This window comes from Hylobates moloch, unplaced genomic scaffold, assembly GCF_009828535.3.
Source record: "Hylobates moloch isolate HMO894 unplaced genomic scaffold, HMol_V3 SCAFFOLD_8, whole genome shotgun sequence".
In the NCBI taxonomy this organism is placed as follows: domain Eukaryota; kingdom Metazoa; phylum Chordata; class Mammalia; order Primates; family Hylobatidae; genus Hylobates; species Hylobates moloch.
Genome location: NW_026652283.1, coordinates 80687832 through 80715495, shown reverse-complemented (window position 1 = coordinate 80715495; position 27664 = coordinate 80687832). Strand labels below are relative to the sequence as shown.

Sequence of the window (27664 nt, the reverse complement as noted above, 5' to 3'; positions counted from 1 at the left end):
TCGGCTCGCTGCAAGCTCCGCCTCCCAGGTTGACGCCATTCTCCTGCCTCAGCCTCTCTGAGTAGCTGGGACTACAGGTGCCCGCCACCACGCCCGGCTAATTTTTTGTATTTTTAGTAGAGACGGGGTTTCACCGTGTTAGCCAGGATGGTCTCGATCTCCTGACCTCGTGATCCGCCTGCCTCAGCCTCCCAAAGTGCTGGGATGCTAATTCTTGGGGTTTAAACACAGAGTTAGAAACATCCACAGCTGGTCATCAGGATTTATTCAATGAACAAATGAGCTTAGGCAGACCTAACTTCTGACATTCCAAGTTAGAACTTGGTAATACTTGTCTGAATTCACAACTGATTAGTAGGTTCCTGGTCAACACTTGGCATTTTTTTTTTCTTTTTTTTGAGACGGAGTCTCACTCTGTTGCCAGGCTGGAGTGCAGTGGCACGATCTCAGCTAACTGAATACTCTGCGTCCCGGGTTCAAGCGATTCTCCTGCCTCAACCTCCCGAATGGCTGGGACTACAGGCGCGTGCCACCACGCCCAGATAATTTTTGTACTTTTTTCTTTGAGATGGAGTCTCGCTCTGTTGCCCAGGCTGGACTGCAGTAGTGTGATCTCAGCTTACTGCAACCTCCACCTCCCAGGTTCAAGTGATTCTCCTGCCTCAGCCCCCTGAGTAGCTGGGATTACAGGTGCACACCATCACACCCGGCTAATTTTTGTATTTTTAGTAGAGACGGGGGTTTCACCATGCTGGTCAGGCTGGTCTCGAACTCCTGACCTCATGTTCTGCCCACCTCTGCTTTCCAATGTGTCGGGATTACAGGTGTGAGCCACTGTACCCGCCCTAATTTTTGTATTTTTAGTAGATGCGGGGTTTCATTATGTTGGCCGGGGTGGTCTTGATCTCTTACCCTCATGATCCGCCTGCCTCGGCCTCCCAAAGTGCTGGGATTACAGGCGTAAGCCACAGCGCCTGGCCAACACTCCGCATTTTATTTATATATCAGAAAACAATCAGGTTTTATGTATCACTGGCCATGATTTGTCTCTAGAGAGAATGAGTAAAGGAAGCAAAATTTATACTTAATATGATGCTTTGTTAAGTGACCCCAATTTCCTCCCACTTTATAATACTGTTGTATTTTATTTATTTATTTATTTTTTTTTTGAGAGGAGTCTCACTCTGTCGCCCAGGCTGGAGTGCAGTGGCGCGATCTTGGCTCACTGCAAGCTCTGCTTCCCACGTTCATGCCATTCTCCTGCCTCAGCCTCCCGAGTAGCTGGGACTACAGACGCCTGCCACCACGCCTGGCTAATTTTTTGTATTTTTATTAGAGACGGAGTTTCACCGTGTTAGCCAGGATGGTCTCGATCTACTGACCTCGTGATCCGCCCGCCTTGGCCTCCCAAAGTGCTGGGATTACAGGCGTGAGCCACCGCGCCCGGCCTTATAATACTGTTTTAATTGTTGTTATAAAATTAAGTGATTCCCTATCACTATATACTCAGTTAATATATTCGGGTAACTTTGATGGGACAAATTTCTAGCTTCCTGTTAGGACACACTAACATAGTCCTCATGTAATGTTCCCTCTTCAAGGCTGAGACTGCGGATGATATGATCTTGACATTGTCCTAGAATGTCTTATGTCATAGCAGTACTACCATGAAAACAAAACAATTTTTTTTTTTCCTTTTGGTGGAGAACGGGGTCTCGTTACGTTGCCCAGGCAGATCTCGAACTCCTGGGCTCGAGCTATCCTCCTGCCTCTGCCTCCCTAAGAGCTGGGATTATTACAGGTGTGAGCCACTGTGCCCAGCCACAATTTTTTTTAATTAAAAAAATTTTTTTTAGAGATGCGGTTTCATGATCGAGACCATCCTGGCTAAAATGGTGAAACCCCGTCTCTACTGAAAAAAAAAAAAAAAAATTAGCTGGGCATGGTGGTGGGCGCCTGTAGTCCTGGCTACTTGGGAGGCTGAGGCAAGGAGAATAGCATGAACCCAGGAGGTGGAGCTTGCAGTGAGCCAAGATCGCGTCACTGCACTCCAGCCTGGGCGACAGAGCAAGACGCTTGTCTTAAAAAAAAAAAAGAGAGAGATGCAGTTTCACTATGTTGCCCAGGCTGGTCTTAAACTCCTGGACTCAAGCAGTCCTCCCACTTCAGCCTCCCAAAGGGCTGAGATTACAGGAGTGAGCCACCATGCCTGGCTGACATTTAATTTTTAAAGCTTTGAAACAAAGACACTTTCGTTTTTAGAGGGTTCAGCTACCAGTTTATTGGGCCCTAGTGGGTCCCAGATTTCCATCTACCAGTTTCCTGGGTTCTAGATTTCATATGCTCCCACAGCTTGGCCCTTTGATACAGGCAGGTGTCTCTGTCCAAATGTGGGCAAGATCAAACTGGAACAAGGTGCTTCCTTTCGTCACTTGAAAAGAAATTGTAGGTACAGTGGGCTGTCACAGCATCCTTGCTAGTTCTGGTTATAGCCATGTTACAGAGAAGGAAATTATGTAAATAATATTGAGTGACAGATGTTTTCTACTTTTTTTTTTAGATGGAGTCTCACTCTGTTGCCCAGGCTGGAGTGCAGTGGCGCAATCTTGGTTCACTGCAACCTCTACCTCCTGGGTTCAAGCAATTCTCCTGCCTCAGCCTCCTGAGTAGTTGGGATTACAGGCACTGGCCACACCTGGATAATATATATATATATATTTTATTTTTGAGACAGAGTCTCGCTCTGTCGCCCAGAGACTGGATTGCAGTGGCACGATCTTGGCTCACTGCAAGCTCCGCCTCCTGGGTTCATGCCATTCTCCTGCCTCAGCTTCCCCAGTAGCTGGGACTACAAGCGCCCGCCACCACGCCCGGCTATTTTTTTGTATTTTTAGTAGAGATGGGGTTTCACCGTGTTATCCAGGATGGTCTTGATCTCCTGACCTCGTGATCTGCCCACCTCGGCCTCCCAAAGTGCTGGGATTACAGGCGTGAGCCACCGCGCCCGGCCAATATTTCTATTTTTAGTAGAGACGGGGTTTCACCATGTTGGCCAGGCTGGTCTTAAACTCCTGACCTCAAATGATCCACCTGCCTCAGCCTCCCAAAGTACTGGGATTACAGGCATGAGCAACCGCACCCAGCCTTTTTTTTTTTTTTTTTCAGACACTGTGTGCCTGGCTATTTTTTATTTTTTGTAGAGACAGGGTCTTACTATGTTGCCCAGACTGGTTTCAAACTTCAATGATCCTCCTGCCTTAGTCTCCCAAAGCACTTGGATTACAGGTGTCAGCCACCATACCCAGCTCTGCTGGGTTTCATTGGTGAGTTTGTCTTCCTGGCAAGGGATATACAGGATACCCTTGCACATCATCCACAATTGAAATACCATGTTGTGATTGCTAATTTTATGTGTTAACTTGACTGGGCCATAGTGTGCCCGGATATTTGATCCAACATTATTCCAGATGTTTCTGTGAGGGTGTTTTTGGATAAGGTTTTTCGTTTTTTTTTTTTTTTGAGACTGAGTTTCACTCTTGTTGCCCATGCTGGAGTGAGTGCAGTGATACAATCTCAGCTCACTGCAACCTCCACCTCCTGGGTTCAAGTGACTCTCCTACCTCAGCCTCCCAAATAGCTGGGACTATAGAAATGCACCACCATGCCCTGCTAATATTTGTGTTTTTAGTAGAGACTGGGTTTCACCATGTTGGCCAGGCTGGTCTCAAACTCCTGACCTCAGGTGATCCGCCCGCCTCCACCTCCCAAAGTGCTGGGATTACAGGCCTGAGCCATCGTGCCCGGCCTAGATAAGACTAACATTTAATTTGGTATAGAAGTAGACTAGATGACCTTCCCTAATGTGTGTGGGCCTCATCCAATCAGTCGAAGGTGTGAATAGAACAAAAAGGTCAACTCTTCCCCAAGTAAGACAGAATTCTCTTCCCTGCCCACCTTTGAACTGGGATGTTGTCTTTTTTCTTGCCTTTGGACTCTAACTGAAACACTGGTTCTTCCTAGGTCTTCAGCCTGCTGGCTTTTGGACAAGAACAACAACACTGGCTCTTCTGAATCTCAGGCCTTCACACTTGAACTGGAACTAAATCATTGGCTCTCCTGGGTCTCCAGCTAGCCAATTCACCCTGCAGATCTTGGGACTTGCCCACCTCCATAACTGTGTGAGCCAATTCCTTATAATAAATCTTTAGGCTGGGTGCAGTGGCTCACACCTATAATTCCAGCACTTTGGGAAGCTGGAAGCTGAGGCAGGAAGACTGCTTGAGCCCAGGAGTTTGAAACCAGCCTGGACAACACAGTGAGATCCTGTCACTTAAAAAAAAAAAAAAAAAAAAAAGAATCTTTATACACACACACACACCCTACTGACTGCTTCTCTGGAGAACCCTGACTAGTACAAGGGGTCCCTAATTTTCAAGGGCTCATACCCTAACATACCCTAATCCCAGATCTGCCAGAAGAATGAATCTGCCAAAGGAGTGCTATGATGGCCTGGAGCCCTGAAAAAAAAACGGCAAACACGTAACATAAGACTGCACCAGAAAGTCAGACATGATTTGTCAGCCTTTATTAATCAAGAGTAAAGCCGAGCCCGAGGGTTTCCTTAACAAGAACAAAAAGAACATCAACCTTGTTTATGGCAAACAGTGACTTAATTCTTAATGACTGTTCATTATATGTTTAACACCACAGAGCAAGAATTGATCACATTTCAATCACTTATTCTTCTGAGATTAAAATACAAGATTAAAACAGATTAAAATAAAATTCACTCCAATGATTTAAAAAATAATTCCAATTGAAAGACATTTCAAACACTGTATATAGAACTCAGGACCAAAAGAAGACCTTAAAACATTTTTTACCTTTGAGGTAGCACAATAATGCTGAATTAGATTTATTTTATTACAGTGAGCTTAAAAAAACAACACGGAATCTACCCTTTGCTCAAGGTGGGCTAAATGGTTTTACGCAAACCCCCCATGAGGTTAGTGACAGTTCTTGTCCTTTTTTTTTTTTTTTTAAGTATAAAGATAGCCCTGCAGTGTGTAAAAGGAAACCTATGGGAAGGCTGCTTCCCACAAAATAGACAATAGAATCATTGAGGAACGTCAGCAGTCAAGACAGGAGGAACAAGAGGTCATTGTAGTGAAAAACCAAAACAACTTGTATCTTGGCAAGATTGGTTTACAAGTTCATGACAAGAACAAAAATTCCAACATCAGCCAACTGAAAATAAAAGATAAAAGATGACATTCATGGATCTTTTTACTTTTTCTCTGTGCAAAATGCTCTTCTTTCTAAATGAGAGAGGGTAGCTTGTACACTGTGACATGACATGAAATGCTGTGTGCCCAGGGTGTTGCTGGGTGCCAACAGCACCTCTCACTGAATACGATATCATTGTGTGCAGAGAAAATGGGCAATCAGAGGATAAACATAAACTCTCCTTGCTGGAGAACCATTTCTTGCCACTTTGCTGCTGAATTCACTCATTAAACTGCTCAAAGGAAAAGCTCTACCCTGATTTCTGAGAGTCTACAGCAATATATATAACACAATTATATATGAAGACTATTGACTAACAGGACAATAGCACATGAACCTTTCCTTCAGAGAATTCAACCAAGAGAAGAGAGTGGGTGGGATAAGCTGGGGGCCAAAAGGAAGGCTCTCAGGAATATTCTCTACCATCCAAAATCAACAGCAAAGCCAGAAAAGGGGCATGAGTTCTAACTCATTGAAGAGAACACAAAACAGTTAACGAAGGGATCTCTTCCCAACACATGCTCCTCTCCATGAGGCTCAACCATCAGTGCAGGGCTTGCCTGATGTGGACAATGTGGATACCTCAGCCCTGAGTTGAACTTGGCCTGCCACCTTTGATTCCCCATGCTGCGAAAAGAGCTGGAATGCTGTCAGGTCCTGGCACTGTGGTAATGGCTATATCCTATTTCACTCACACACATCCTTTTAAAGTCTCCCTTCCTCAAGCTATTAAATAGAACCCTCTAGGGATCCTGTATGCAGTGAGGGTCTGAACTGATGATCCATATGTCAATCAGTAGTTGGAGGAGGATGACTTTTTTTTTTTGAGATAGGGTCCCACTTTGTCCCCCAGACTGGAGTGCAGTGGCACGATCATGGCTCACTGCAGCTTCAGTCTCCCAGGTTAAAGGAATCCTTTCACCTCAGTCTACTAAGTGTGCACCACCACCAGGTCCAGCTAATAGTTTTTCTAACTTTTCTTTTCTTTTTTTTTTTTCTTGGTAGAGACAGGGTCTCCCTCTGTTGCCCAGGATGGTTTGGAACTCCTGGGCTCAAGAAATCCTCCTACTTTGGCTTCCCAAAGTGCTGGGATTACAGGCATCAGCCACCATGCCCAACCTGAGCAGGATGACTTAAACCTGATCAATTCTACTCCAAAACAGCAACTATCATTACGTCAGGGGTGTCAAGGACTCTGTGAAGGGAAAGACTGGGATGTGTGTGAGCGCGGGATGAGAAGGCCCATCCCTAGCAGACTGCAGGAGTGACTCTGGCATAGAATTCATGGCCAGCCCTAACTAGTATGACGGGTAGCAGGGAGGAGGCATCTGCTCAGTGTTCAAACAAAATCCTCACAAGTTCTGGGGCTGGACCTCTGTGTCACTCCTGAATCCCAATGTATCCGTTACCTCTGCAAGAAACTGGTGTGGTTCTTGTCTGCTAAAGGCAAGACCTGCTTTCTGAATTTACTTGATAATAAAGTAACACCATGGAAAAGAAGAACCTCAGAAAAATACGGGGTCACCACATGGGCTTTCCCAGTGCTAGCTGCCTGTTTTGGAAAGCTGCAACGTAGGCCACAGAGGGCAGTCTGAAAAGAGTCCTTTCGCTTTCGCTTCCTGGAGCTTAAGAAGAAAAGAGGAATTACCAAGGTTGTGGTGGGTTATTTACTCTGGAAATATCTTGGTCACACTGTCCGTGGCAAAAGCGGAAAGCCTGGCTTATGTGGACAGTCGAAGGTGACTGTGTGGGCCATCATTATCTACAACAGAAATGACTCAAGCCCTAGCATGTAATCTCTTAGGGACTTAACAAGTTAAAAAGGAACAAAAAATCATACTGGAAATGGCCTCTTGATTTACTATAAACTTGGCTACAACATTCAAATTTACGGAAATTTCACATTGCTCCTAGGAGCCCTTATAGCATCTGATTCTAAGTTATTCTGAAGGAAAAAAAATTATTCTGAAATATACCTTATTAGGATGATCACTGGAATTCTACCAGATATAAGTAAAAGGCTAAATGGGTTTTAAATAAATACAAGCTAAATTACCTTCTTCTGGGGTTAACAATTAGAATCCCAAATACCCCAACATCTCAACTAGAAAGGCCTTCACAGTAATTCTATGAAATTGTAAATGATGCCAAATTTTTTTTTTTTTTTTTTTTTGAGATGGAATCTTGCACTGTCACCCGGGGTGGAATGCAATGGTGCAATCTCGGCTCACTGCAACCTCCGCCTCCCAGGTTCAAGCGATTCTCCTGCCTCAGCCTCTCAAGTAGCTGGGATTACAGGTGCCCACCACCATGCCCGGCTAATTTTTTGTATTTTTAGTAGAGACGGGGTTTCACTATGTTGGCCAGGCTGGTCTTAAATTCCTGACCTCATGATCCGCCCGCCTCGGCCTCCCAAAGTGCTGGGATTACAGGCGTGGGTCACCGTGGCCGGCCATGCCAATTTTTGAAAACAGATTTGATCTTCAGGGTAAATGCCTGAGTCAGCTGACAAACTCCATATATATGAATATGTCCAAGTGAAATTACCTAAAGAATAATTTTTTTTTCTTTTTTTTTTTTTTTAAGAGACAGGGTCTCACTGTGTCACCCAGGCTGGAGTGCAGTGGCATGATCACAGCTCACTGTCACCTCGACCTCCTGGGCTCAAGTGATCCTCCCACCTCAGCCTCCTAACTAGCTGGGACTACATGCACGCACCACCACACCTGACAAATAAAAAAAAATTTTTTTTTGCCAGGCGCAGTGGCTCACGCCTGTAATCCCAGCACTTTGAGAGGCTGAGGTGGGCGGATCACCTGAGGTCGGGAGTTTGAGACCAGCTTGACCAACATGGAGAAACCCCGTCTCTATTAAAAATACAAAATTAGCCTGGCATGGTGGCGCATGCCTGTAATCCCAGCTACTCAGGAGGTTGAGGCAGGAGAATCACTTGAACCTGGGAGGCGGAGGTTGCGGTGAGCCAAGACCATGCCATTGCACTCCAGCCTGGGTAACAAGAGCAAAACTCCGTCTCAAAAAGAAAAAAAAAATTGTTTTTGTTTTTGTAGGGACAGGATCTCACTCTGATGCCTAGGCTGCTCTTAAGCGATCCTCCCAGTTCAGCCTCCCAAAGCACTACGATTATAGGCATGAGCCATTGAGCCTGGCCTGAGAATTTGTTTTTAATTTCAAAAAAATAGCTGCTGCTTCTTTAAAGAGTTTAAAAATCGATGGGTTCAATGGCAAAGCTACACAACAACTCTGGAGTAGAAGGAAAGAGCTCTCTTTATGGTACAACCTCTTTCCAGCATACTGCCATCAGCCAGTAGAGGCAACTGCAAACAAATGGTAGGAGTTGCCCAGGAAGGTATTTGGGTTGGACAAAGTGATAGCAACCCTCCAGACCTTGGCTCCTTATAAATGGATAGCAATTCATTCATACAAACTGCACAGAGGTTAAACAAAACCTACTAAAAAATTTTTAAAATCCCACAAAATCCGCAACCCAGAAAACCTTTCCTGGCTCTCTACTAACAGTAAAATGTGCTGAGCCCAAATTTTCTGCTCTAACATGGGTCCCACTGACCTATCGGTCTGCTCTGGGGTGCTGACCTGCTGGGTCCTGAGCAGGGTCTTTCCCTAAGCATCACTGTGGGTTTGGAGACAGCTGTAATGTGTGCAGCTGTCAGCAGAAAGTACAATGCCACTGGGCTACATATGTCCATATCATCCACCACCATTTCCCACTGTAAAACCAAAGGCTGCAACTGTGAACAAATGTGGACTTTCCCAAAGGACAAATGAGGAGACTGAAGGCTACATTTCCTCCTTTGAGAACGATTAGAGAGTGTCTACAGTTATACAACAGGTTTCTGCAGACCCTGTGGTAACTTCCAAAAGCAAGAGTAGCAGCAAGAGAGGAAAGGAGCTTGTTTATACTTTGGACTTTGTATCAGGCACTTAAATTGTTGGAGAGACATGCCGTTTTGAACCAAAGATGTAAAAACTGGGTTGGAGTAATCTTTACAAGTGGTCTAATACTGGGCTTTCAGAAGCAAAGTGGAGGTGTGGGTTGAACCTCTGCCCATCCTTTAGTGCTGACTTTCAAGTTTTCTAAATGCCCATAACCACAGCAATGGCAGCAGTGGCGGCAACAGCAGGAACAGTTCTGTCATGTCTGTTTTCTGTATGTGTTCTGTGGCTGACCAGAAGGTTTTGGTGTCACACTAAGAAGGCTCTGGGGTGTGGCACGCCTACTGCCCGAGGTTGCCCAGATCCACGCTGGAGCCAAACATCTTCACCAGCTGTTCCTCATAGTGTGAGATGTTCCTCTTCATGATGTCCATGCAGGGCCCCAGAAGCCTCTCAAATGCTTGTACATCCATAACTGCATTGTTAAAAAGAGGTGAGGGAGAGAATGAATTCAAGCCATTTCCTTCATGCAAACCTTTTCCTAAACATACCCATTCATGTTGTATGAGATTACACCTTGGGACACTGGCCACTTGCAAAAAGGGATGTTTCTATATGAATTCAGAAAGACTGTGTCATCCAAGTTAGAGACTTTACAGACTCCAGCAGCACCTGTTCTCCCCATTCTCCCACAGCCCCGGACATCAGTTCTTTTCATACGGCTAAAGAGCCTGCATGCCTGTCTTGCTCACAGGCTGTCATCAGTGCTCAGAAATGTTTGCTGAAAGCATCCATTCATCCATCTCTGGTTGGTCACATAAACTGCCTAGGCCTAGACAGCAGTAAAAGATGGCAGAATATGTCAAGGCTTGCTGATGGGAAAAAATATTACGTGTTAGAAAAAGAGTATTAATGCATAAAGAACTTTTCTTACCTAAGCATTTGACATCTCCAACTGCATAAGCTGAGGCAGCTCTGGGTTTGTTGGTGACCAGGGCAAGCTCTCCAAAGTACTGCCCCTTATGGCAGCGGGCAATCTCGACCTCCTGGTTCCCACCATCCTTGTTTGATTTAGTCTACAGCAGGCAAAGAACATGACCTAGGCTGACTTCAGGATCACAGCTGGGCATGTCCAGTTGCACACACATACACTGTTCTCAGCATACTCCACACGATTACTGAGGAATTCACTTTGCAGAAAATTCACTAACTGTACCACGTAAACTCCACAGACTAATCTCAGTGATTAGATCAGAAGAGTGCTTTTTACCTAGGGCTCCATCTGAGTCCTAACATTTTTAAGGTAATCTACAACCATACCATTCTGAACATGCCCAATCTTGTCTAAATAAGGACAATGCTTCTCTTAAGTAATGAGCCACAAACTTGGGCTATTTCTCTGATTTGAGACTGCGCCTTGAAAAACACTTTACAGTGACAAAATCCCCCATGCCCCCCACATTTTTTTTTTAAGAGATAGGGTCTCACTCTGTCACCAAGGCTGGAGTTCAGAGGAATGATCACAGCTCATGCAGCCTTCAACTGCTGGCCTCAAGCAATCTTCCCATCTTGGCCTCCCAAAGTGCTCGGATTACAGGAGTGATTCACTGCTCCTGGCCAACAAATTTCTTTTTAAGTACTATTTGTACCTTAAGTTAGTGGTTCCCTCCTCCTTTTTTTTTTTTTTTGAGATGGAGTCTCGCTCTGTCGCCCAGGCTGGAGTGCAGTGGCGCGACATCCGCTCACTTCAACCTCCGCCTCCTGGGTTCACGCCATTCTCCTGCCTCAGCCTCCCAAGTAGCTGGGACCACAGGCGCCCGCCACCATGCCCGGCTAATTTTTTGTATTTTTAGTAGAGACAGGGTTTCACTGTGTTAGCTAGGATGGTCTCAATCTCCTGACCTTGTGATCTGCCCACCTCAGCCTCCCAAAGTGCTGGGATTACAGGCGTGAGCCACCGTGCCCGGCTACTTATTAACTTTTACTCAATATATTTTGCTAAAGTTTTCATATTAGCTCGACTTAGTATTATATATAACTGTTTTAACAAACTCTGTATTCTCAAAAAAGAAAAAAAAAGAAACTGAAAAATCTGGTGATGATAGATTTACCAGTAACAATCATTCCTCCTACTTATAGCTCCTCAGTTTTCTAGGTCACACCATCCATTAAATGACCACAGTTATCCTAGAGACCTGTTCTAACAGTGCTCTAACAAGGAAGCTTTCTTCATGTTCATCCTTTCCAATCTCTTTTTATTATATAATTTCCCTATTTTCTTTCTTTCTTTTTTTTTTTTTTTTTTAAAAAGACAGAGTCTTGCTCTGTCACCCAGGCTGGAGTGCAGTGGCACAATCACGGTTCACTGCAGCCTCAATCTCTTGGACTCAAGAGATCCTCTTGCCTAGGCCTCCAAAGTGCTAGGATTACAGGTGTGAGACACTGCGCCCAGCCCCCATTTCCATTTTTTTTCTTTTTGACGGAGTCTCGCTCTGTCACCCAGGCTGGAGTGCAGTGGCATGATCTCAGCTGACTGCAAGCTCTGCCTCCCGGGTTCATGCCATTCTCCTGCCTCAGCATCCTGCGTAGCTGGGACTACAGGCGCCCGCCACCATGCCTGGCTAATTTTTTTTGTATTTTTAGTAGAGACAGGGTTTCACCGTGTTAGCCAGGATGGTCTCTATCTCCTGACCTTGTGATCCACCTGCCTTGGCCTCCCAAAGTGCTGGGATTACAGGCGTGAGCCACTGCGCCCGGACCCAGCCCCCATTTTCTATTAGGGTTTTCATCTTTTTATTGATTTGTAGGCCAATATTCCCTAAATCATTAATTACACGGCAGAGGCAAAGGGAGTAAGAATAAGAATATGCTAAATCTATATCTAATCTAATCTAAATATACTAAATCTATACTTAATGGGCTTAAACATGGGTCTTTGCCAGTCACACACCTCACATAACAATGATGGTTTGGTGCATTCAACACACTTCACATTATTTAAAGCAAACCATTATTTTTGTGTGTACACCATCACATATAAACTGATACACTCACCTTGCTTCTAATCAAGATGCTCACTTCGCCAGACTCTATGATGTAAAAGCTATCAGCCTTTTCACCCTGAAAGAAAAGAGAGGTCAGGTCAGAGCCATAAGTAGTATTGAAGGGGAATAAAGAAATAGATTGCTTTTTCACTGCTTAAGCTCTGATTTGTATTTTTTAACTCTACAAATGAATCAATAGTAAACAAATTCAGAGCAGGCAACGAGACCTTGCCTCTTAGGAAAAGGAAAAAAAAAAGGGGGCTTGAGAAGGTGAGATTTGAGCAAATACTGGGAGGACGTCTGAGTCAGGCATGCAGATATACACGAAGCAGCTTTCAGGCACACCTTCATTCAGTTTCTGACCCCTCACTATTAACTTCTGGAACAAACACCATCTACATCAGATAATGCATTATTACTCATGCACTCTCACTCTGTGTGGGTCTTATGCCTTCAGTAAGAATCTACTTCTGAGGCTTTCACAAACTTCATGTCCTTTGACCATCACACAGAGCCCCAAGTGGGCACCATACACAGCTAGGCTGATGTTTCTGAGTTAATCTAGTCCCAGGACATATCACTGCCCCATATGAGTAAATGCCACAGCTTTACAAAGGGGTGCCTGTGGGTTTCTACCCTGCTATGTTGGGTAGGTATCTTAACAACCAGCAGAGCCAAATCACCATGAAGTTCTAGCATTATACAAACAGCTTCATGATAGGAGCTGACAAAGGATGAAGAGCCATGAAAGAAACTTAGTAGGAGCCAGAGGCAGAGTCACAGAGAGGGAGAGGTACTTCACCAAGAAGACAGCGGTGAAAAGGGAAGATCTGTGTGGCAGGAAAGATCTGCAAGTGATAGGTGGTGAAGGATAGTGCTTGAGCCCTTTTTGTTTAGATAGGTGTATAACATCCACCACTTAAAGTGCTCACATTTCAAGGCTTGATGACTTTTTACAAATGTATAAACCTGTATAACCACCTCCTAGATCAAAATAGAAAATATATCCATTCTTCAAAAGTCTCCCTCCGGAGTTCAGTCAAAACCACCACATTCCCACCCATGAAGTAACTTCATCTAATTTCTGTCCTTGCAGGTTTTGGCCATTCCTTAACTTAATATAAATGGAATCATATATTTTTTGTATCTGGTTTCTTTTTTTTTTTTGAGACGGAGTCTCGCTCTGTCGCCCAGGCTGGAGTGCAGTGGCGCAATCTCGGCTCACTGCAAGCTCCGCCTCCCGGGTTCACGCCATTCTCCTGCCTCAGCCTCTCCGAGTAGGTGGGACTACAGGTGCCCGCCACCACACCCGGCTAATTTTTTTTTTGTATTTTTTTAGTAGAGATGGGGTTTCACCATGGTCTCGATCTCCTGACCTCGTGATCCGCCCGCCTCGGCCTCCCAAAGTGCTGGGATTACAAGCGTGAGCCACCGCGCCCGGCCTGTATCTGGTTTCTTTTGGTCCATATTGTTAGATCACACTTTGAAAGTCTCTGGCTATGCAAGAAATTAGGCTGGTAGCTAGAATAGAAACAAAGTGAGTGAAGGAGTGTATGTGTGTTTTGAAGACAGCAAAGGCCAGGCACGGTGGCTCAGACCTGTAATCCCAGCACTTTGGGAGGCTGAGGGGGGTGGATTGCTTGAGGCCAGGAGTTCGACACCAGCCTGGGCAAAATGGCGAAACCCGTCTCTACTAAATACAAAAAAAAAGGCCAGGTGTGGTGGCTCACGGCTATAATCCCAGCACTTTGGTAGGCTGAGGTGAGTGGATCACCTGAGGTCAGGAGTTTGGTACCAGCCTGACCAACATGGTGAAACGCCATCTCTACTAAAAATACAAAAATTAGCCAGGCGTGGTAATGCATGCCTGTAATCCCAGCTACTTGGGAGGCTGAGGCAGAAGAATAGCTTGAATCCGGAAGGCAGAGGTTGCAGTGAGCCAAGATCACACCATTGCACTCCAGCCTGGGTGACAAGAACAAAACTCTGTCTCAAAAATAAATAAATACATATATGCATACATACATACATACACAAAAATTAGCCAGGAGTGGTGATGCACGCCTGCAATCCCAGCTACTTGGGAGGCTGAGGCACAAGAACCACTTAAACCTGGGAGGTGGAGTCTGCAGTGATCCAAGGTTGCACCACTGTACTCCAGCCTGGGCAAAAGAGTCAGACTCCATCTCAAAAAAAAAAAAGAAAAAAGAAAAAAGAAAAAAAATGGCCTGGTGTGGTGGCTCATGCCTATAATTCTAGCACTTTGGGAGGCCATGGCGGGCAGACTGCCTGAGCTCAGGAGTTCGAGACCAGCTTGGGCAACATGGCAGCGAAACCCCATCTCTACCTAAACTACAAAAAATTGGCCAGGCATGGTGGTGTGTGCCTGTAATCCCAGCTACTCAGGAGGCTAAGGCACGAGAATCGCTTGAACCCAGGAGGTGGAGGTCGCAGTAAGCCGAGATTGTGCCACTGCACTCCTGCCTGGGCGACAGAGCGAGACTGTCTCCAAAAAAAAAAAAAAAAGAGAAAAGGAAAACAAAATTAAGACAGCAGAGACTAGGGTATGCGTACAGGATAAGAATGACTTAGGGCATGAGAAGAATGAACAGGGGAGCTCATATAGAATAGAAGCTGCTAATGTTGCTGTGTGCTCACTCCCAGCAGGCTCTCTGGTGAGTACTTTATTTCATTTTTTTGCCAAAGAAGTCTAAGAAAGTAGGTACTATTACTATCCAATTTTGTGGATGACTTTCCTCAGAAGCCTGGGGGATAAATAATCTTTCCCTAGCAGGTAGGGTGAGTAGTTGGTAGATTCAGGGTTGAGAGGAGATGGGAAAGAATGTCATCTAGAATACACGAGAAACAAAAAGCCTTGGTTCATCTCTTCCTCTGGACCAAATGAAGGACAGTGAAAGGACTTTGGTCCATTAAATTTTACTGATTTGGTAATACTTCACTAGACTGGATTATGATAATGTGAAACAATGCAAGGGGATAAAATTTAAAATAAAACCATGTTTTGATGATTTTAACCATCAGCTGAAAACAGTTGATTTTTGTGGCAGCTAAGGGATGCACTTTTTTGCATTTCCAACCTCATGAAACAGCCTGGTTAGGCTGGGACAGGCTAAATGTGTTTCCATGCTGTCCAGTGGTGGATATTCTGGGTATGCTGGCTGTTCAGGCTTTGTAGGACTGCTATCATTTTGCAGGGTAGAATGAGATGACTACCCAGTTGGAAAAAAGAGCTCACTGGAAGAGTATCCTGCCCCCCGCTTTTTTTTTTTTTTTTTTTTTTTGAGACGGAGTTTCACTCTTGTTGCCCAGGCTGGAGTGCAATGGCGCAATCTCGGCTCACCACAACTTCTACCTCCTGGGTTCAAGTGATTCTCCTGCCTCAGCCTCCCGAGTAGCTGGGATCTATAGGCACGTGCCACCACACTCAGCTAATTTTGTATTTTTAGTAGAGACGGGGTTTCTCCACGTTGGTCAGGCTGGTCTCAAACTCCCAACCTCAGGTGATCCGCCTGCCTTGGCCTCCCTAAGTGCTGGGATTACAGGCATGAGCCACCGCGCCCAGCCAAGTATGCTGCTTTTCAAGTTCACTAATAGGCTCTGTGTACACATCTCACAGAAAGAACATTCCATTCTACATTCAAGAGTAAAGAAGCCAGACTGTACTGCATTTTAGGAATTTGTGAACATGTCATCAGGTTCTTATATGTCTCTTTTTCACAACAGATATATATGTAAGATCCACATTCCACCATAAGAATGACTGAAGCCCTAATTTTCAGGATATGGGAATCTTTTTGGTTTAATGCAATGGTACTTTAATAGCAAAAACATAAAACATGATTTTGTAAAACTAAAGCCACCTTCTGTCTACATTACTCTAAGAATAGGCTAAATATTCTATCAATTATGAAAATTACTGGTGAAAATTATGCAAGTCATTAAAAAACAAAAATGTAGGCCAGGTGTGGTGGCTCACGCCATCCCAGCACTTTGGAAGGCCAAGGCGGACGGATCACCTGAGGTCAGGAGTTTGAGACCTGCATGGCCAACAGGACGAAACCCCGTTCTCTACTAAAAATAAAAAAAAATTAGCCGGGCATGGTGATGCATGCCTGTAGTTCCAGCTACTCAGGAGGCTAAGGCAGAAGAATCACCTGAACTGGGGAGGTGGAGGTTGTAGTCAGCTCAGTGCACTCAGCCTGGACAAGAGCGAAACTCTGTCTCAAAAAACAAAACAAAACAAAACAAAACACAAAAATGTAGTCAGGTGCGGTGGCACAAGCCTGTAATCTCAGCTACTTGGGAGGTGAGGTGGGAGGATCACTTGAGGCCAGGAGTTCAAGACCAGCATGGGCAACACAGAGAGGCCTTGTCCCTACAAAAAATTTAAAAATTAGCTGGGTGTAGGCCGGGCGCGGTGGCTCACACCTGTAATCCCAGCACTTTGGGAGGCTGAGGCTGAGGTGGGCGGATCACCTGAGGTAGGGAGTTCACAGACCAGCCTGACCAACATGGAGAAACCCTGTCTCTACTAAAAAAACAACAACAACAACAACAACAGCAACAAAATTAGCTGGGCATGGAGGTGCATGCCTGTAATCCCAGCTACTCAGGAAGCTGAGGCAGGAGAATCGCTTGAACCCAGGAGGCGGAGGTGGTGGTGAGCTGAGATCGTGGCATTGCACTCCGGCCTGGGCAACAAGAGCAAAACTCCGTCTCAAAAAAAAAAAAAAAAAAAAAGATTAGCTGAGTGTGGTGGCATTGCTTGGAAGGCTAAGGGAAGAGTACTGCTTGAGCCTAGAAGTTCAAGGCTGCAGTGAGCTATGATTGCACACTGTACTGAAGCCTGAAAGAGTGAGACCTTCCTTCTAAAAAACAAAAACAAGGCTGGGTGCAGTGGCTCATGCCTGTAATCTCAGTACTTTGGGAGGCAGAGGCAGGCGGATCATGAGGTCAGGAGACTGAGACCATGCTGGCTAACATGGTGAAACCTGTCTCTACTAAAAGCACAAAAAATTAGCCGGACGTGGTGGCGGGCGCCTGTAGTCCCAGCTACTTGGGAGGCTGAGGCAGGAGAATGGTGTGAACCCAGGAGGCAGAGCTTGCAGTGAGCCGAGATCACACCACTGCACTCTAGCCTGGGCAACAGAGCGAGACTCCATCTCAAAAAAAACAAAACAAAAACAATAAAAATAACTCAAAATTGATCACAGACCTAAGGTAAGAGCTAAAATTCTGACTGTCTAGAGCTGTACTGCTCAATACATTAGCCACTAGTCAAATGTGGCTGAGCACTTGAAATGTTGCTAGTATAAACTTAGATGTGCTATAGATGCAAAACATACATTAGATTTTGAAGACAGTATTAAAAATGTAAAATATCTCATTAATAAAGTTTTATATCACTTAGATGTTGAAACAATATTTTAGATATACTGGGTTAAATGAAATATATTAAAATTAAGTTCATCATTTCAAATATCTACTGAAAGTTTTTATTTATTTATTTATTTGAGACCAAGTCTTGCTCTGTTCCCCAGGCTAGAATGCAGTGGCATGATCTTGGCTCACTGTAACCTCTGCCTCCCAAGTTCAAACGATTCTTGTGCTTCAACCTCCCAAGTAGTTGGGATTACAGTTGTGCACCAGCAAACCCAGCTAATTTTTGTATTACTTTTTAGTAGAGACGAGGTTTTGCCATGTTGGCCAGGCTGGTCTCAAACTCCTGGCCTCAAGCTATCTGCCTCAAGCTATTCAGCCCCCCAGAGTGCTGGGACTACAGGCGTAAGCCACCCTGCCTGACCAAAAATTTTTAAAATTACATATGTGGCTCACATATTATTTCCATTGAACAGTGCTGGTCTTAGAAGTAAACTTAAGAGAAAATATTATTGATTTTGCAAAGATTTCCTAAAATACAGCAGCAAAGGTACAAAACTACAAAGAAGAAAAGATGATAAACTGGACTTGTCAAAATTAAAACCATTTTCTCTTCAAAAGATACCATTAAGAAAGTGAAGGCCAGGTGTGGAGGTGCACACCTATAATCCCAGCACTTAGAAGGCCAAGGCGGGCAGATGGCTTGAGCTCAGGAGTTCAAGACCAGGCTGGGCAATATAGCAAGACCCTGACTGTAATTTTTTAAAAAAGGCTGTAAATACTATTTATTGGTGAGAATGCAGAGAAACTGGAATTTTCATACATGGCTGGTAGGAATACAAGAAAGTACAGCCATTTTAAGAAACAGTTTGTTTGTTATGAAGTTAAAATATAATTTAGCAATTGCACTCTTAAGTATTTACTGAAGAGGCCAGCCTGGCCAACATGCTGAAATCCCATTTCTACCAAACACACACACAAACACACACACACACACACACACACACAATTAGCTGGGCATAGTGACACGTGCCTCTGGTCCCAGCTACTCGGGAGGCTGAGGCACAAGAATCGCTTGAACCCGGGAGGCAGGGGTTGCAGTGAGCTGAGATTATGCCACTGTACTCCAGCCTGGGCGACAGGGCAAGACTGTGTCTCATTAAAAAGAAAAAGTAATGGGAGGCTGAGGCAAGAGAATCACTTGAACCTGGGAGGTGGAGGTTATGGTGAGCTGAGATTGCGCCATTGCACTCCAGCCTGGGCAACAAGAGCAAAACTCCATCTCAAAAAGAAAAAAAAAATTACATTTGTACAATGAAATATTATTCAGCAATAAAAAGCAACAATCTACTGATACATACAACACGAATAAATCTCAAAAATATTATGCTAAGAGAAAGAAGCCAGACACAGAGACTATACATTACATGATTTCATTTATACTAAATTGTAGAAAGGAATTTCTACAGTGATAGAAAACATCAATGGTTTCCAGGAATGTGAGTGTGGGGGAGGGTACTGACTGCAAATACAAAACAAGGAACTGTATGGGTGATGGAAATACCACTTGGGGATGGTTACAAAACTCTTCCAATTTGTACACTTAAACTTAGTAATTTTATTATATGTAAAATACACTGTAACAAAGCTGACCAAAACAAATGAAACAACATAAAATGTAGTTTCTGATTCAGCAGGTCTGGTGGGGGGCTCAAGAACTTGCATTCCTTTTTTTTTTTTTTTTTTTTTTTTTGAGACGGAGTCTCGCTCTGTCGCCCAGGCTGGAGTGCAGTGGCGCAATCTCGGCTCACTGCAAGCTCCGCCTCCCGGGTTCACGCCATTCTCCTGCCTCAGCCTCTCCTAGTAGCTGGGACTACAGGCGCCCGCCACCACGCCCGGCTAATTTTTTTTGCATTTTTAGTAGAGACGGGGTTTCACCGTGGTCTCGATCTCCTGACCTCGTGATCCACCCGCCTCGGCCTCCCAAAGTGCTGGGATTACAAGCGTGAGCCACCGCGCCCGGCCCAAGAACTTGCATTCCTAACCATTCTAACATCCTCAGATGATGCTGATTGCTGCTGGTCCTGGGACCTCACTTTGAGAAGCCTTGGTCCAGTGAGAGACATTGACAAAACGGACCTATAATAAGCCCCTTTTAATATCATCTTAATTAATGTCCATCCTGTACCACTACCTATCTACCTTGAAGATAGATAGTACTCTATCTTCAAGAGCACAGACCATGAAGAAAACACTATGACTTCTCACATCTCCTGACATACTTCCTGAAAACCCAGTATGAGACAGGCCTAGAACCTTCAGGGTGACTTGAAGGTCCTTTGAATGTTACTTAAAGCACCTTAGGTTCAGAAGCAAACGTGGCCAGTTAAGATCCCCCATTTCTGAATCTCAGCACTACATACTTACCACACCAGAATACCTGCTCTGAAACACAGCTCACACCACTGGCCTTTGCTAATATTGTTTTCTTGCTCTGAAGGACCTTTCCCTGATCCCAAACATTGAAATTGCACTTGTTTTTTAAGCCCATCTCAAATGGCATTTCCTCGATGAAACCATATGTATTACTTCCATTTCTATGTTCTCACTGTCGTTCATACTCTCCTTCATTATAGTGCTTATCATATCTGGTCCTACTTATCTTAATAAATGTTTATAGAATATACCAATTTCTAATTAAAAGAATTATTAATAGTAACGGCTCCTAGAAAACAAATACATTTAGAGATGTGACTCAGGGTAGACATCATATTTTTGTTAGTCCTTTATCTCTTCCAGGGGAGCTTTCTTCTCCTCTTTTATGGTAAGTCTGATTAGTCCTTGTGTTCTAGTGGCGCCAACTCCACCCACAAGACCCACGCCTGACCAATCTAAGCCTTTCCTCCTCGTAGTCTCAGTACTGAGTTCTAGGATAAGCATATCACCCAACCTAGACCAACCATGTATCTTCTCAGTGCTCTTGAGCCAGAACCATAGGCAGATAAGCTCATACCTGGAAAAGTCCAATACTATTTATGTTTAATTAAAAATACAAACACAGTGGACAAAGAAAATTATTAGACAGTACTCATTACAATGATCTAGCCCACTGTTTAGTAATCTTTACTGTATCCCAAAATAACACGAGAAAAATGCACAAAGGAAATACCAGACATCTTACAAATTTGGTTAATCACTTAAGACTGTGAACTCTGATTTGTGTTAGATTAGCCAAAAGGATGCCTTTGTGTCAAATATAGAAAGTTAGAGGGCAGAACTCTTTAACCTTCCCCAGGTTCTAATAGCAATGGATGAAACTTACTTAAGGTCAAAAGAAAATGACATCCAAAGAACAAACACTAGAAGCCAAGGAAAGGTGAACGGAAGCAAGAGATCTGCATGTGTCAGTAAGATGGACGTCAATAAGCTTCAGAGGACTACATAATAGTCCTCTGAAGTATGATCTATTACCTGGTAATAAGAGCTCCCAACAGTGGGAGAACATAGAAGTTTTTTTTTTTTTTTTTTTTGAAATGGAGTCTTGCTCTGTTGCCCAGGCTGGAGGCAGTGGCACAATCTCGACTCACTGCAACCTCCGCCTCCTGGGTTCCAGTGATTCTCCTGCCTCAGCCTCCCAAGCAGCTGGGATTACAGGTGAGGGCCACCACACCCAGCTAATTTTTGTGTTTTTAGTAGAGATGGAGTTTTACCATGTTGGCCAGGGTGGTCTTGAACTCCTGGCCTCAAGTGATCCACCTGCCTCAGCCTCCCGAAGTGTTGGGATTACAGGCGTGAGCCACTGCATCCGGCAAGAAGTTTTTGAGATAAATGATATACTAGTTCTTCAGGGGTGACTTCCAGGAAAGGAGCTGGGTAAAGCCCTCACTCACCTGAGTGATTATGCGTTCTGCATCCTTATAGATCTTCTCTCCTATTACATCCACAATCTTCATTCGTTCTGACACCTGAAACAACAGACAAATTCACAAATAAAAGGAAAAGACCTTAATTGAAAGTCACGATAGCTATGCAGCACAGAAATGGGATTAGAATAGTATGATTTGAAAACCTAACAACAGAATAGTTTTAAAAGCTTTTCCTGATCCCCATGAACAGATTCTTATTCAAGCCACTTTACCTCTAGTGATTTAAGGAGGGGCACAGACTCAATAAATGATTCAAACATCTTCCTCTTCTTTGCATTATTTTTCACTATGATTCTTCTAAAAGTCACCCGGTCCTACAAGAAAGAATATGAAAATTCTAGTAAATGCCTATATACAGGAACATCTATGATTTAATTAACTGGCCAAAGCAAATATTAGAGGAATAGGTAAGTTACTGTGTTAAGTGTTTAATGACACTTCAATCTTGAGTCATCACTGAAAGAAAAGGACCTGTAGCCTGAGCCAGCCAGATGCCCACACGCTGTTGCTTGCTATCTAGCACTCAGTAGGTGCCACCTATGGGTCATAAACAGAACACAAAACAGAAAACACCTAAACATTTGTGAGCTCACTGTCACTGTTCAATGTCAAAAAAGACACCTCTAGTGAGCCGAGATCGTGTCACTGCACTCCAGCCTGGGTGACAGGGTGAGACTCTCATTCCAAAAAAAAAAAAAAGAGACACCTCACCAAAAGAGAGAATAAAACAATCATTTAATCCTTAGAATCCAGGGTTTAAAAAAACTTTAAAAATCCAAAACAATTAGATTGTTCTTGCCCTAAAAAAGTTTACAATCTTAATGGCAAGATAATATAAAATATCAAAATATGAAGGTTGGCTGAATGCAGTGGCTCACTGCCTGTACTCCTAGCATTTTGGGAGGCTAAGGTGGGCAAATTGCTTGAGCCCAGGAGTATGAGACCAGCCTAGGCAACATGGTGAAACACCCTCTCTACGAAAAAATACACAAAAAAAGTTACCTGGGCATGGTGGCACATGTCTGTACTTGGGTGGCTGAGGTGAAAGGCTCACCAGAGCCTGAGAGGTCAAAGCTGCAGTGAGTTGTGATTGTACCACTGCATTCCAGCCTGGGCAGCAGAGTGACACTATGTCCCAAAAACAACAATATCAACAACAACAACAACAAAATACATAGGAATAAAAAGTCTACATTTCAAGGACAGGTGCAGTGGCTCACACCTGTAATCCCAGCATTCTGGGAGGCCGAGTCAGAAGGATCACTTGAGCTCAGGAGTTCAAGACCAGGCTGTGCAACATGGTGAAACCCCATCTCTACAAAAAATACAAAAATTAGCTGGGCACGGTGGCGTTTGCCTGTAGTCCCAGCTAGTTGGGAGGCTGAGGCTGGAGAATCACTTGAGCCCAGGAGGCTAAGGTTGCAGTGAGCCGAGATTGCACCACTGCACTCCAGCCTGGGTGACATAAGTTGAAACCGTGTCTCAAAAAAAAACAAAAATAAAAATAAAAAGTCTACAGTTCAAGACAGCATATGAGCATATGAAATGTGCTTGGTGAAACTACAGAAGACAAGTGCTACATAAATTTCAAGGTAAGAAGGGGAGATCACAGTAGGCAGGAGTGATCAAAGATTATTTTGCAGCAAAAATATCTAGGGCCTGAAAGAGAGGTAGGATTTAAGTTAATGGAGAGACATGGGAGGAATACACAAGATGGAAGGCAGGCATATGAAAGATACCTTGACTCTAGCAAGTCATGGATTCCTTCTGTTTTATTTTGAGATAGGGTCCCCCAATGTTGTCCAGGCTGGCTTTGAACTCCTGGGGTCGAGTGATCTCCCCACCTCAGCTTCCCAAGTAGCTGGGACTACAGGTACACAACACTGTGCCTGGCTTAGTAAGTAATGGATTCTGATCAGAAGACAATTAACCAAAGCCAGGCACTTCTCAGATATGTGTACACATGTGCAGGGAGATACATGTGAGAATGTTAATTGCTTAGTCTTAGATTCCTAAATGGGCAAGCAGTTATTTGTATCTAAGTTAACTACCTTTCTTCCACCTCAGGCTGTCAGGACTATATGTATACATATATTTTGTTAGAAAGTATAATAATGGGCTGGGCGCAGTAGCTCATGCCTGTAGGGCCGGGCGCCGTAGCTCACGCTTGTAATCCCAGCACTTTCGGAGGCCAAGGCAGGCGGATCATGAGGTCAGGAGATCGAGACCACAGTGAAACCCTGTCTCTACTAAAAATACAAAAAATTAGCCGGGCGTGGTGGCGGGCACCTGTAGTCCCAGCTACTCGGAGAGGCTGAGGCAGGAGAATGGCGTGAACCTGGGAGGCGGAGCTTGCAGTGAGCCAAGACTGCGCCACTGCACTCCAGCCTGGGCGACAGAGCAAGACTCCATCTCAAAAAAAAAAAAAAAAAAAAAGTATAATAATGGGCTGGGCGCAGTGGCTCATGCCTGTAATCCCAGAACTTTGGGAGGCCGAGGCGGACGGATCGTTTGAGGTCAGGAGTTCAAGACCAGCCTGGCCAATATGGTGAAACTTCATCCTACTAAAAATACAAAAATTAGCCAGGCATGGTGGTGGGCGCCTGTAATCCCAGCTTCTCGGGATGCTGAGACAGGAGAATCACTTGAACCTGGGAAGCAGAGGTTGCAGTGAGCTGAGATCATGCCACTGCACTCCAGCCTGGGTAACAGAGCGAGACCCTGCCTCGAAAAAAAATAAAAACAAAACAATATTTTAGGCTGTGTGTGGTGGCTCATGCCTGTAATCCCTGCACTTTGGGAGACCAAGGCAGGAGGATTGCTTGAGACTAGGAATTCAAGACCAGCCTGGGCAACACAGTGAGACCTCAACTCTATTTAAAACACAATAACAGGCCGGGCGCAGTGGCTCACACCTATAATCCCAGCACTTTGGGAGGCTGAGGCGGGTGGATCACGAGGTCAGGAGGTCAAGACCATCCTAGCTAACATGATGAAACCCCGTCTCTACTAAAAATACAAAAAATTAGCTGGGTGTGGCAGCACGCGCCTGTAGCCCCAGCTACTAGGGAGGCTGAGACAGGAGAATCACTTGAACCTGGCAGGTGGAGGTTGCAGTGAGCCAAGATCACACCACTGCACTCTAGCCTGGGAGACAGAGCGAGACTCCGTCTCAAAAAAAACAAAAAAACCCCACAAAAACAGAAAAACCCCAATATTTTATTTATTTATTAAAAAAAAAAAACCATACAGGCTGGGAACAGTGGCTCACGACTGTATTCCCAGCACGTTGGGAGGCTGAGGTGGGTGTATTGTTTGAGCCCAGAAGTTTGAGAATAGCCTGGGCAACATGGCAAAACCCGTCTGTACAAAAATTACAAAAATTAGCCAGGCATGGTGGCGTGCACTTGTGGTCCCAGTTACTGGGGAGGCAGAGGTGGGAGGATCACTTGAGCCCTGGGAGGTGAAGTTGCAGTGAGGTGTGAGGGCACCACTGCACTCCAGCCTGGCCAACAGAGTGAGACCATCTCAAAAGTTAGATAGGTAGATAGATAGATAGATAGATAGATAGATAGATAGATAGATAGATAGATAGACAGACAGACAGACAGACAGACAGACAGACTGACACACACACACACACACACACCACACACACACACACACACACACACATAGATAAAAGGCCTGGCACAGTGGCTCACACCTATAATCCCAGCATTTTGGGAGGCCAAAGTGAGTGGATCACTTGAGGTCAGGAGTTCGAGACCAGCCTGGCCAACATGGTTAAAACTTGTGTCTACTAAAAATACAAAAATTAGCTGGGCATGGTGGTGTACACCTATAGTCCCAGCTACTTGGGAGGCTGAGGCACGAGAATTACTTGAACCCTGGAGGCAGAGGATGCAGTGAGCCGAGATCACACCACTATACTCCAGCCTGGGAGACAGAGACTCCATCTCAAAATAAATAAATATTAAAAAATAAACACAGAGGGCAGCAAAGTTAACTCCCAATATTTTACAAATCCACCTACAGTGTAACAAAGATTAGTACAATTGCAATAGCAAACAATATTTCGGCCAGGCGCAGTGGCTCACGCCTGTAATCTCAGCACTTTGGGAGGCTAAGGTGGGTGGATCACTTGAGGTCAGGAGTTTGAAACCAGCCTGGCCAACACGGTGAATTTCCATCTCTACCAAAAATATAAAAAATTAGCCAGTACAAGGCCGGGCGCGGTGGCTCACGCTTGTAATCCCAGCACTTTGGGAGGCCGAGGCGGGCGGATCACGAGGTCAGGATATCGAGATCATGGTGAAACCCCGTCTCTACTAAAAATACAAAAAAAAATTAGCCGGGCGTGGTGGCGGGCGCCTGTAGTCGCAGCTACTCGGAGAGGCTGAGGCAGGAGAATAGCATGAACCCGGGAGGCGGAGCTTGCAGTGAGCTGAGATTGCACCACTGCACTCCAGCCTGGGCGACAGAGCAAGACTCCGTCTCAAAACAAACAAACAAACACACAAACAGACAAACAAAAAAATTAGACAGTACTGTTGGCACACGCCTATAATCCCAGCTATGCGAGAGGCTGAGGTGGAAGAATCGCTTGAATCCTGGAGGCGGAGGTTGCAGTGAGCCGAGATCATGCCACTGGACTCCAGCCAGGATGACAGAGCAAGAGTCCATCTCAGAAACAACAACAACAACAACAACAACAACAAATTTCTAACTAAAGAGAAAACAACAAATTTCTTTTTTTTTTTTTCTTGAGACGGTGTCTAGCTCTGTCACCCAGGCTGGAGTGCAGTGGCACAAGCTCGGCTCACTGCAAGCTCTGCCTCCCTGGTTCACACCATTCTCCTGCTTCAGCCTCCCAAGCAGCTGGGATTACAGGCGCCCACCACCATGCCCGGCTAATTTTTTGTATTTTTAGTAGAGACGGAGTTTCACCATGTTAGCCAGGATGGTCTCAATCTCCTGACCTCATGATCTCCCCGCTTCAGCCTCCCAAAGTGCTGGGATTACAGGCGTGAGCCACTGCGCCCAACCACAACAAATATCTCTTACAGCAACTTTTTTGTTTTTTGAGATAGAGTTTTGTTCTTGTTGTCCAGGTTGGAGTGCAATGGTGCAATCTCGCCTCACCGCAACCTCCGTCTCCCAGGTTCAAGTGATTCTCTTGCCTTGGCTTCCGGAGTAGCTAGGATTACAGGCATGCGCCACCATGCCCGGCTAATTTTGTATTTTTTAGTAGAGACAGGGTTTTTCCATGTTTGTCAGGCTGGTCTCCAACTCCTGACCTCAGGTGATCTGCCCGCCTTGGCCTCCAAAGTGCTGGGATTACAGGCATGAGCCACTACGCCCGGCAAGCGACTTTTTTTTTGAGACAGAGTCTCACTCTGTCACTCAGCAGGCTGGAGTGTAGTGGCACGATCATAGCTCATTGCAGCCTTGACCTCTTGGGCCCAGGTGATCCTCCCAACTCAGCGTCCCAAGTAGCTGTGACTACAGGCATGTGCCGCCACATCAGCTAATTTCTCATTTTTCATAGAGACAGGGTTTCACCATGTTGCCCATGCTGGTCTTGAATTCCTAGGCTCATGTGATTTGCCCACCATGGCCTCCCAAAGTACTGGGATTACAGGCATGAGTCACCACACCCAGCTGGTTCTACCCCTTTTTATGCATGCTTTAACACTTCCCAAAACTCTCTCTTAATGTGGTGCAAGGCCAGTTCCCAAGGCTGTGGAGAATATAAAAAAGCACCAGACATCAACATAGCCTTTGAGGAGCATCCAATCGAGCAGTGAAGAGGAAATTCCTACAGGCAGCAAGTGCTCAGAGGCAAGCAAACAGCCCTGAAGTTCAAAAGAGAAAAGGAGTGCTACTCTCTCCTGTGACTGCAGGAATTTCCCAGGAAATCTTCTATTGACTTTCAATAAAGCAAGAGAAAGCAGAAGAGACTAAGCATAGAGGCCATGATGGCAGCTGCCCACTGTAAAAGCAGGAATGTAGGATCCAACTTGAAAAACTCAGTGACGACACCAGATCCTCCCTACTTCGACCTCAGAAGGCATTTCCAAGGCCTTGTGAGGC

General features: G+C 44.9%; 1 protein-coding gene across 1 annotated transcript in view; it reads right to left on the bottom strand.

Annotated features, from left to right (window-relative positions):
- Positions 1 to 9201: 9201 nt before the first annotated feature.
- Positions 9202 to 27664, bottom strand: part of PRKAR2A (protein kinase cAMP-dependent type II regulatory subunit alpha) — a 94521-nt gene continuing 76058 nt past the window's right edge. Inside the window, exons 7-11 of the mRNA XM_032161629.2 lie at positions 21781 to 21882; positions 21533 to 21607; positions 12253 to 12318; positions 10133 to 10274; positions 9202 to 9673 (exon numbers count right to left, since the gene is read on the bottom strand). Of these exons, the coding sequence (XP_032017520.1) occupies positions 9540 to 9673; positions 10133 to 10274; positions 12253 to 12318; positions 21533 to 21607; positions 21781 to 21882 (519 nt within the window). The 3' untranslated portion in view covers positions 9202 to 9539. The remainder of the gene's footprint in view (positions 9674 to 10132; positions 10275 to 12252; positions 12319 to 21532; positions 21608 to 21780; positions 21883 to 27664) is intronic.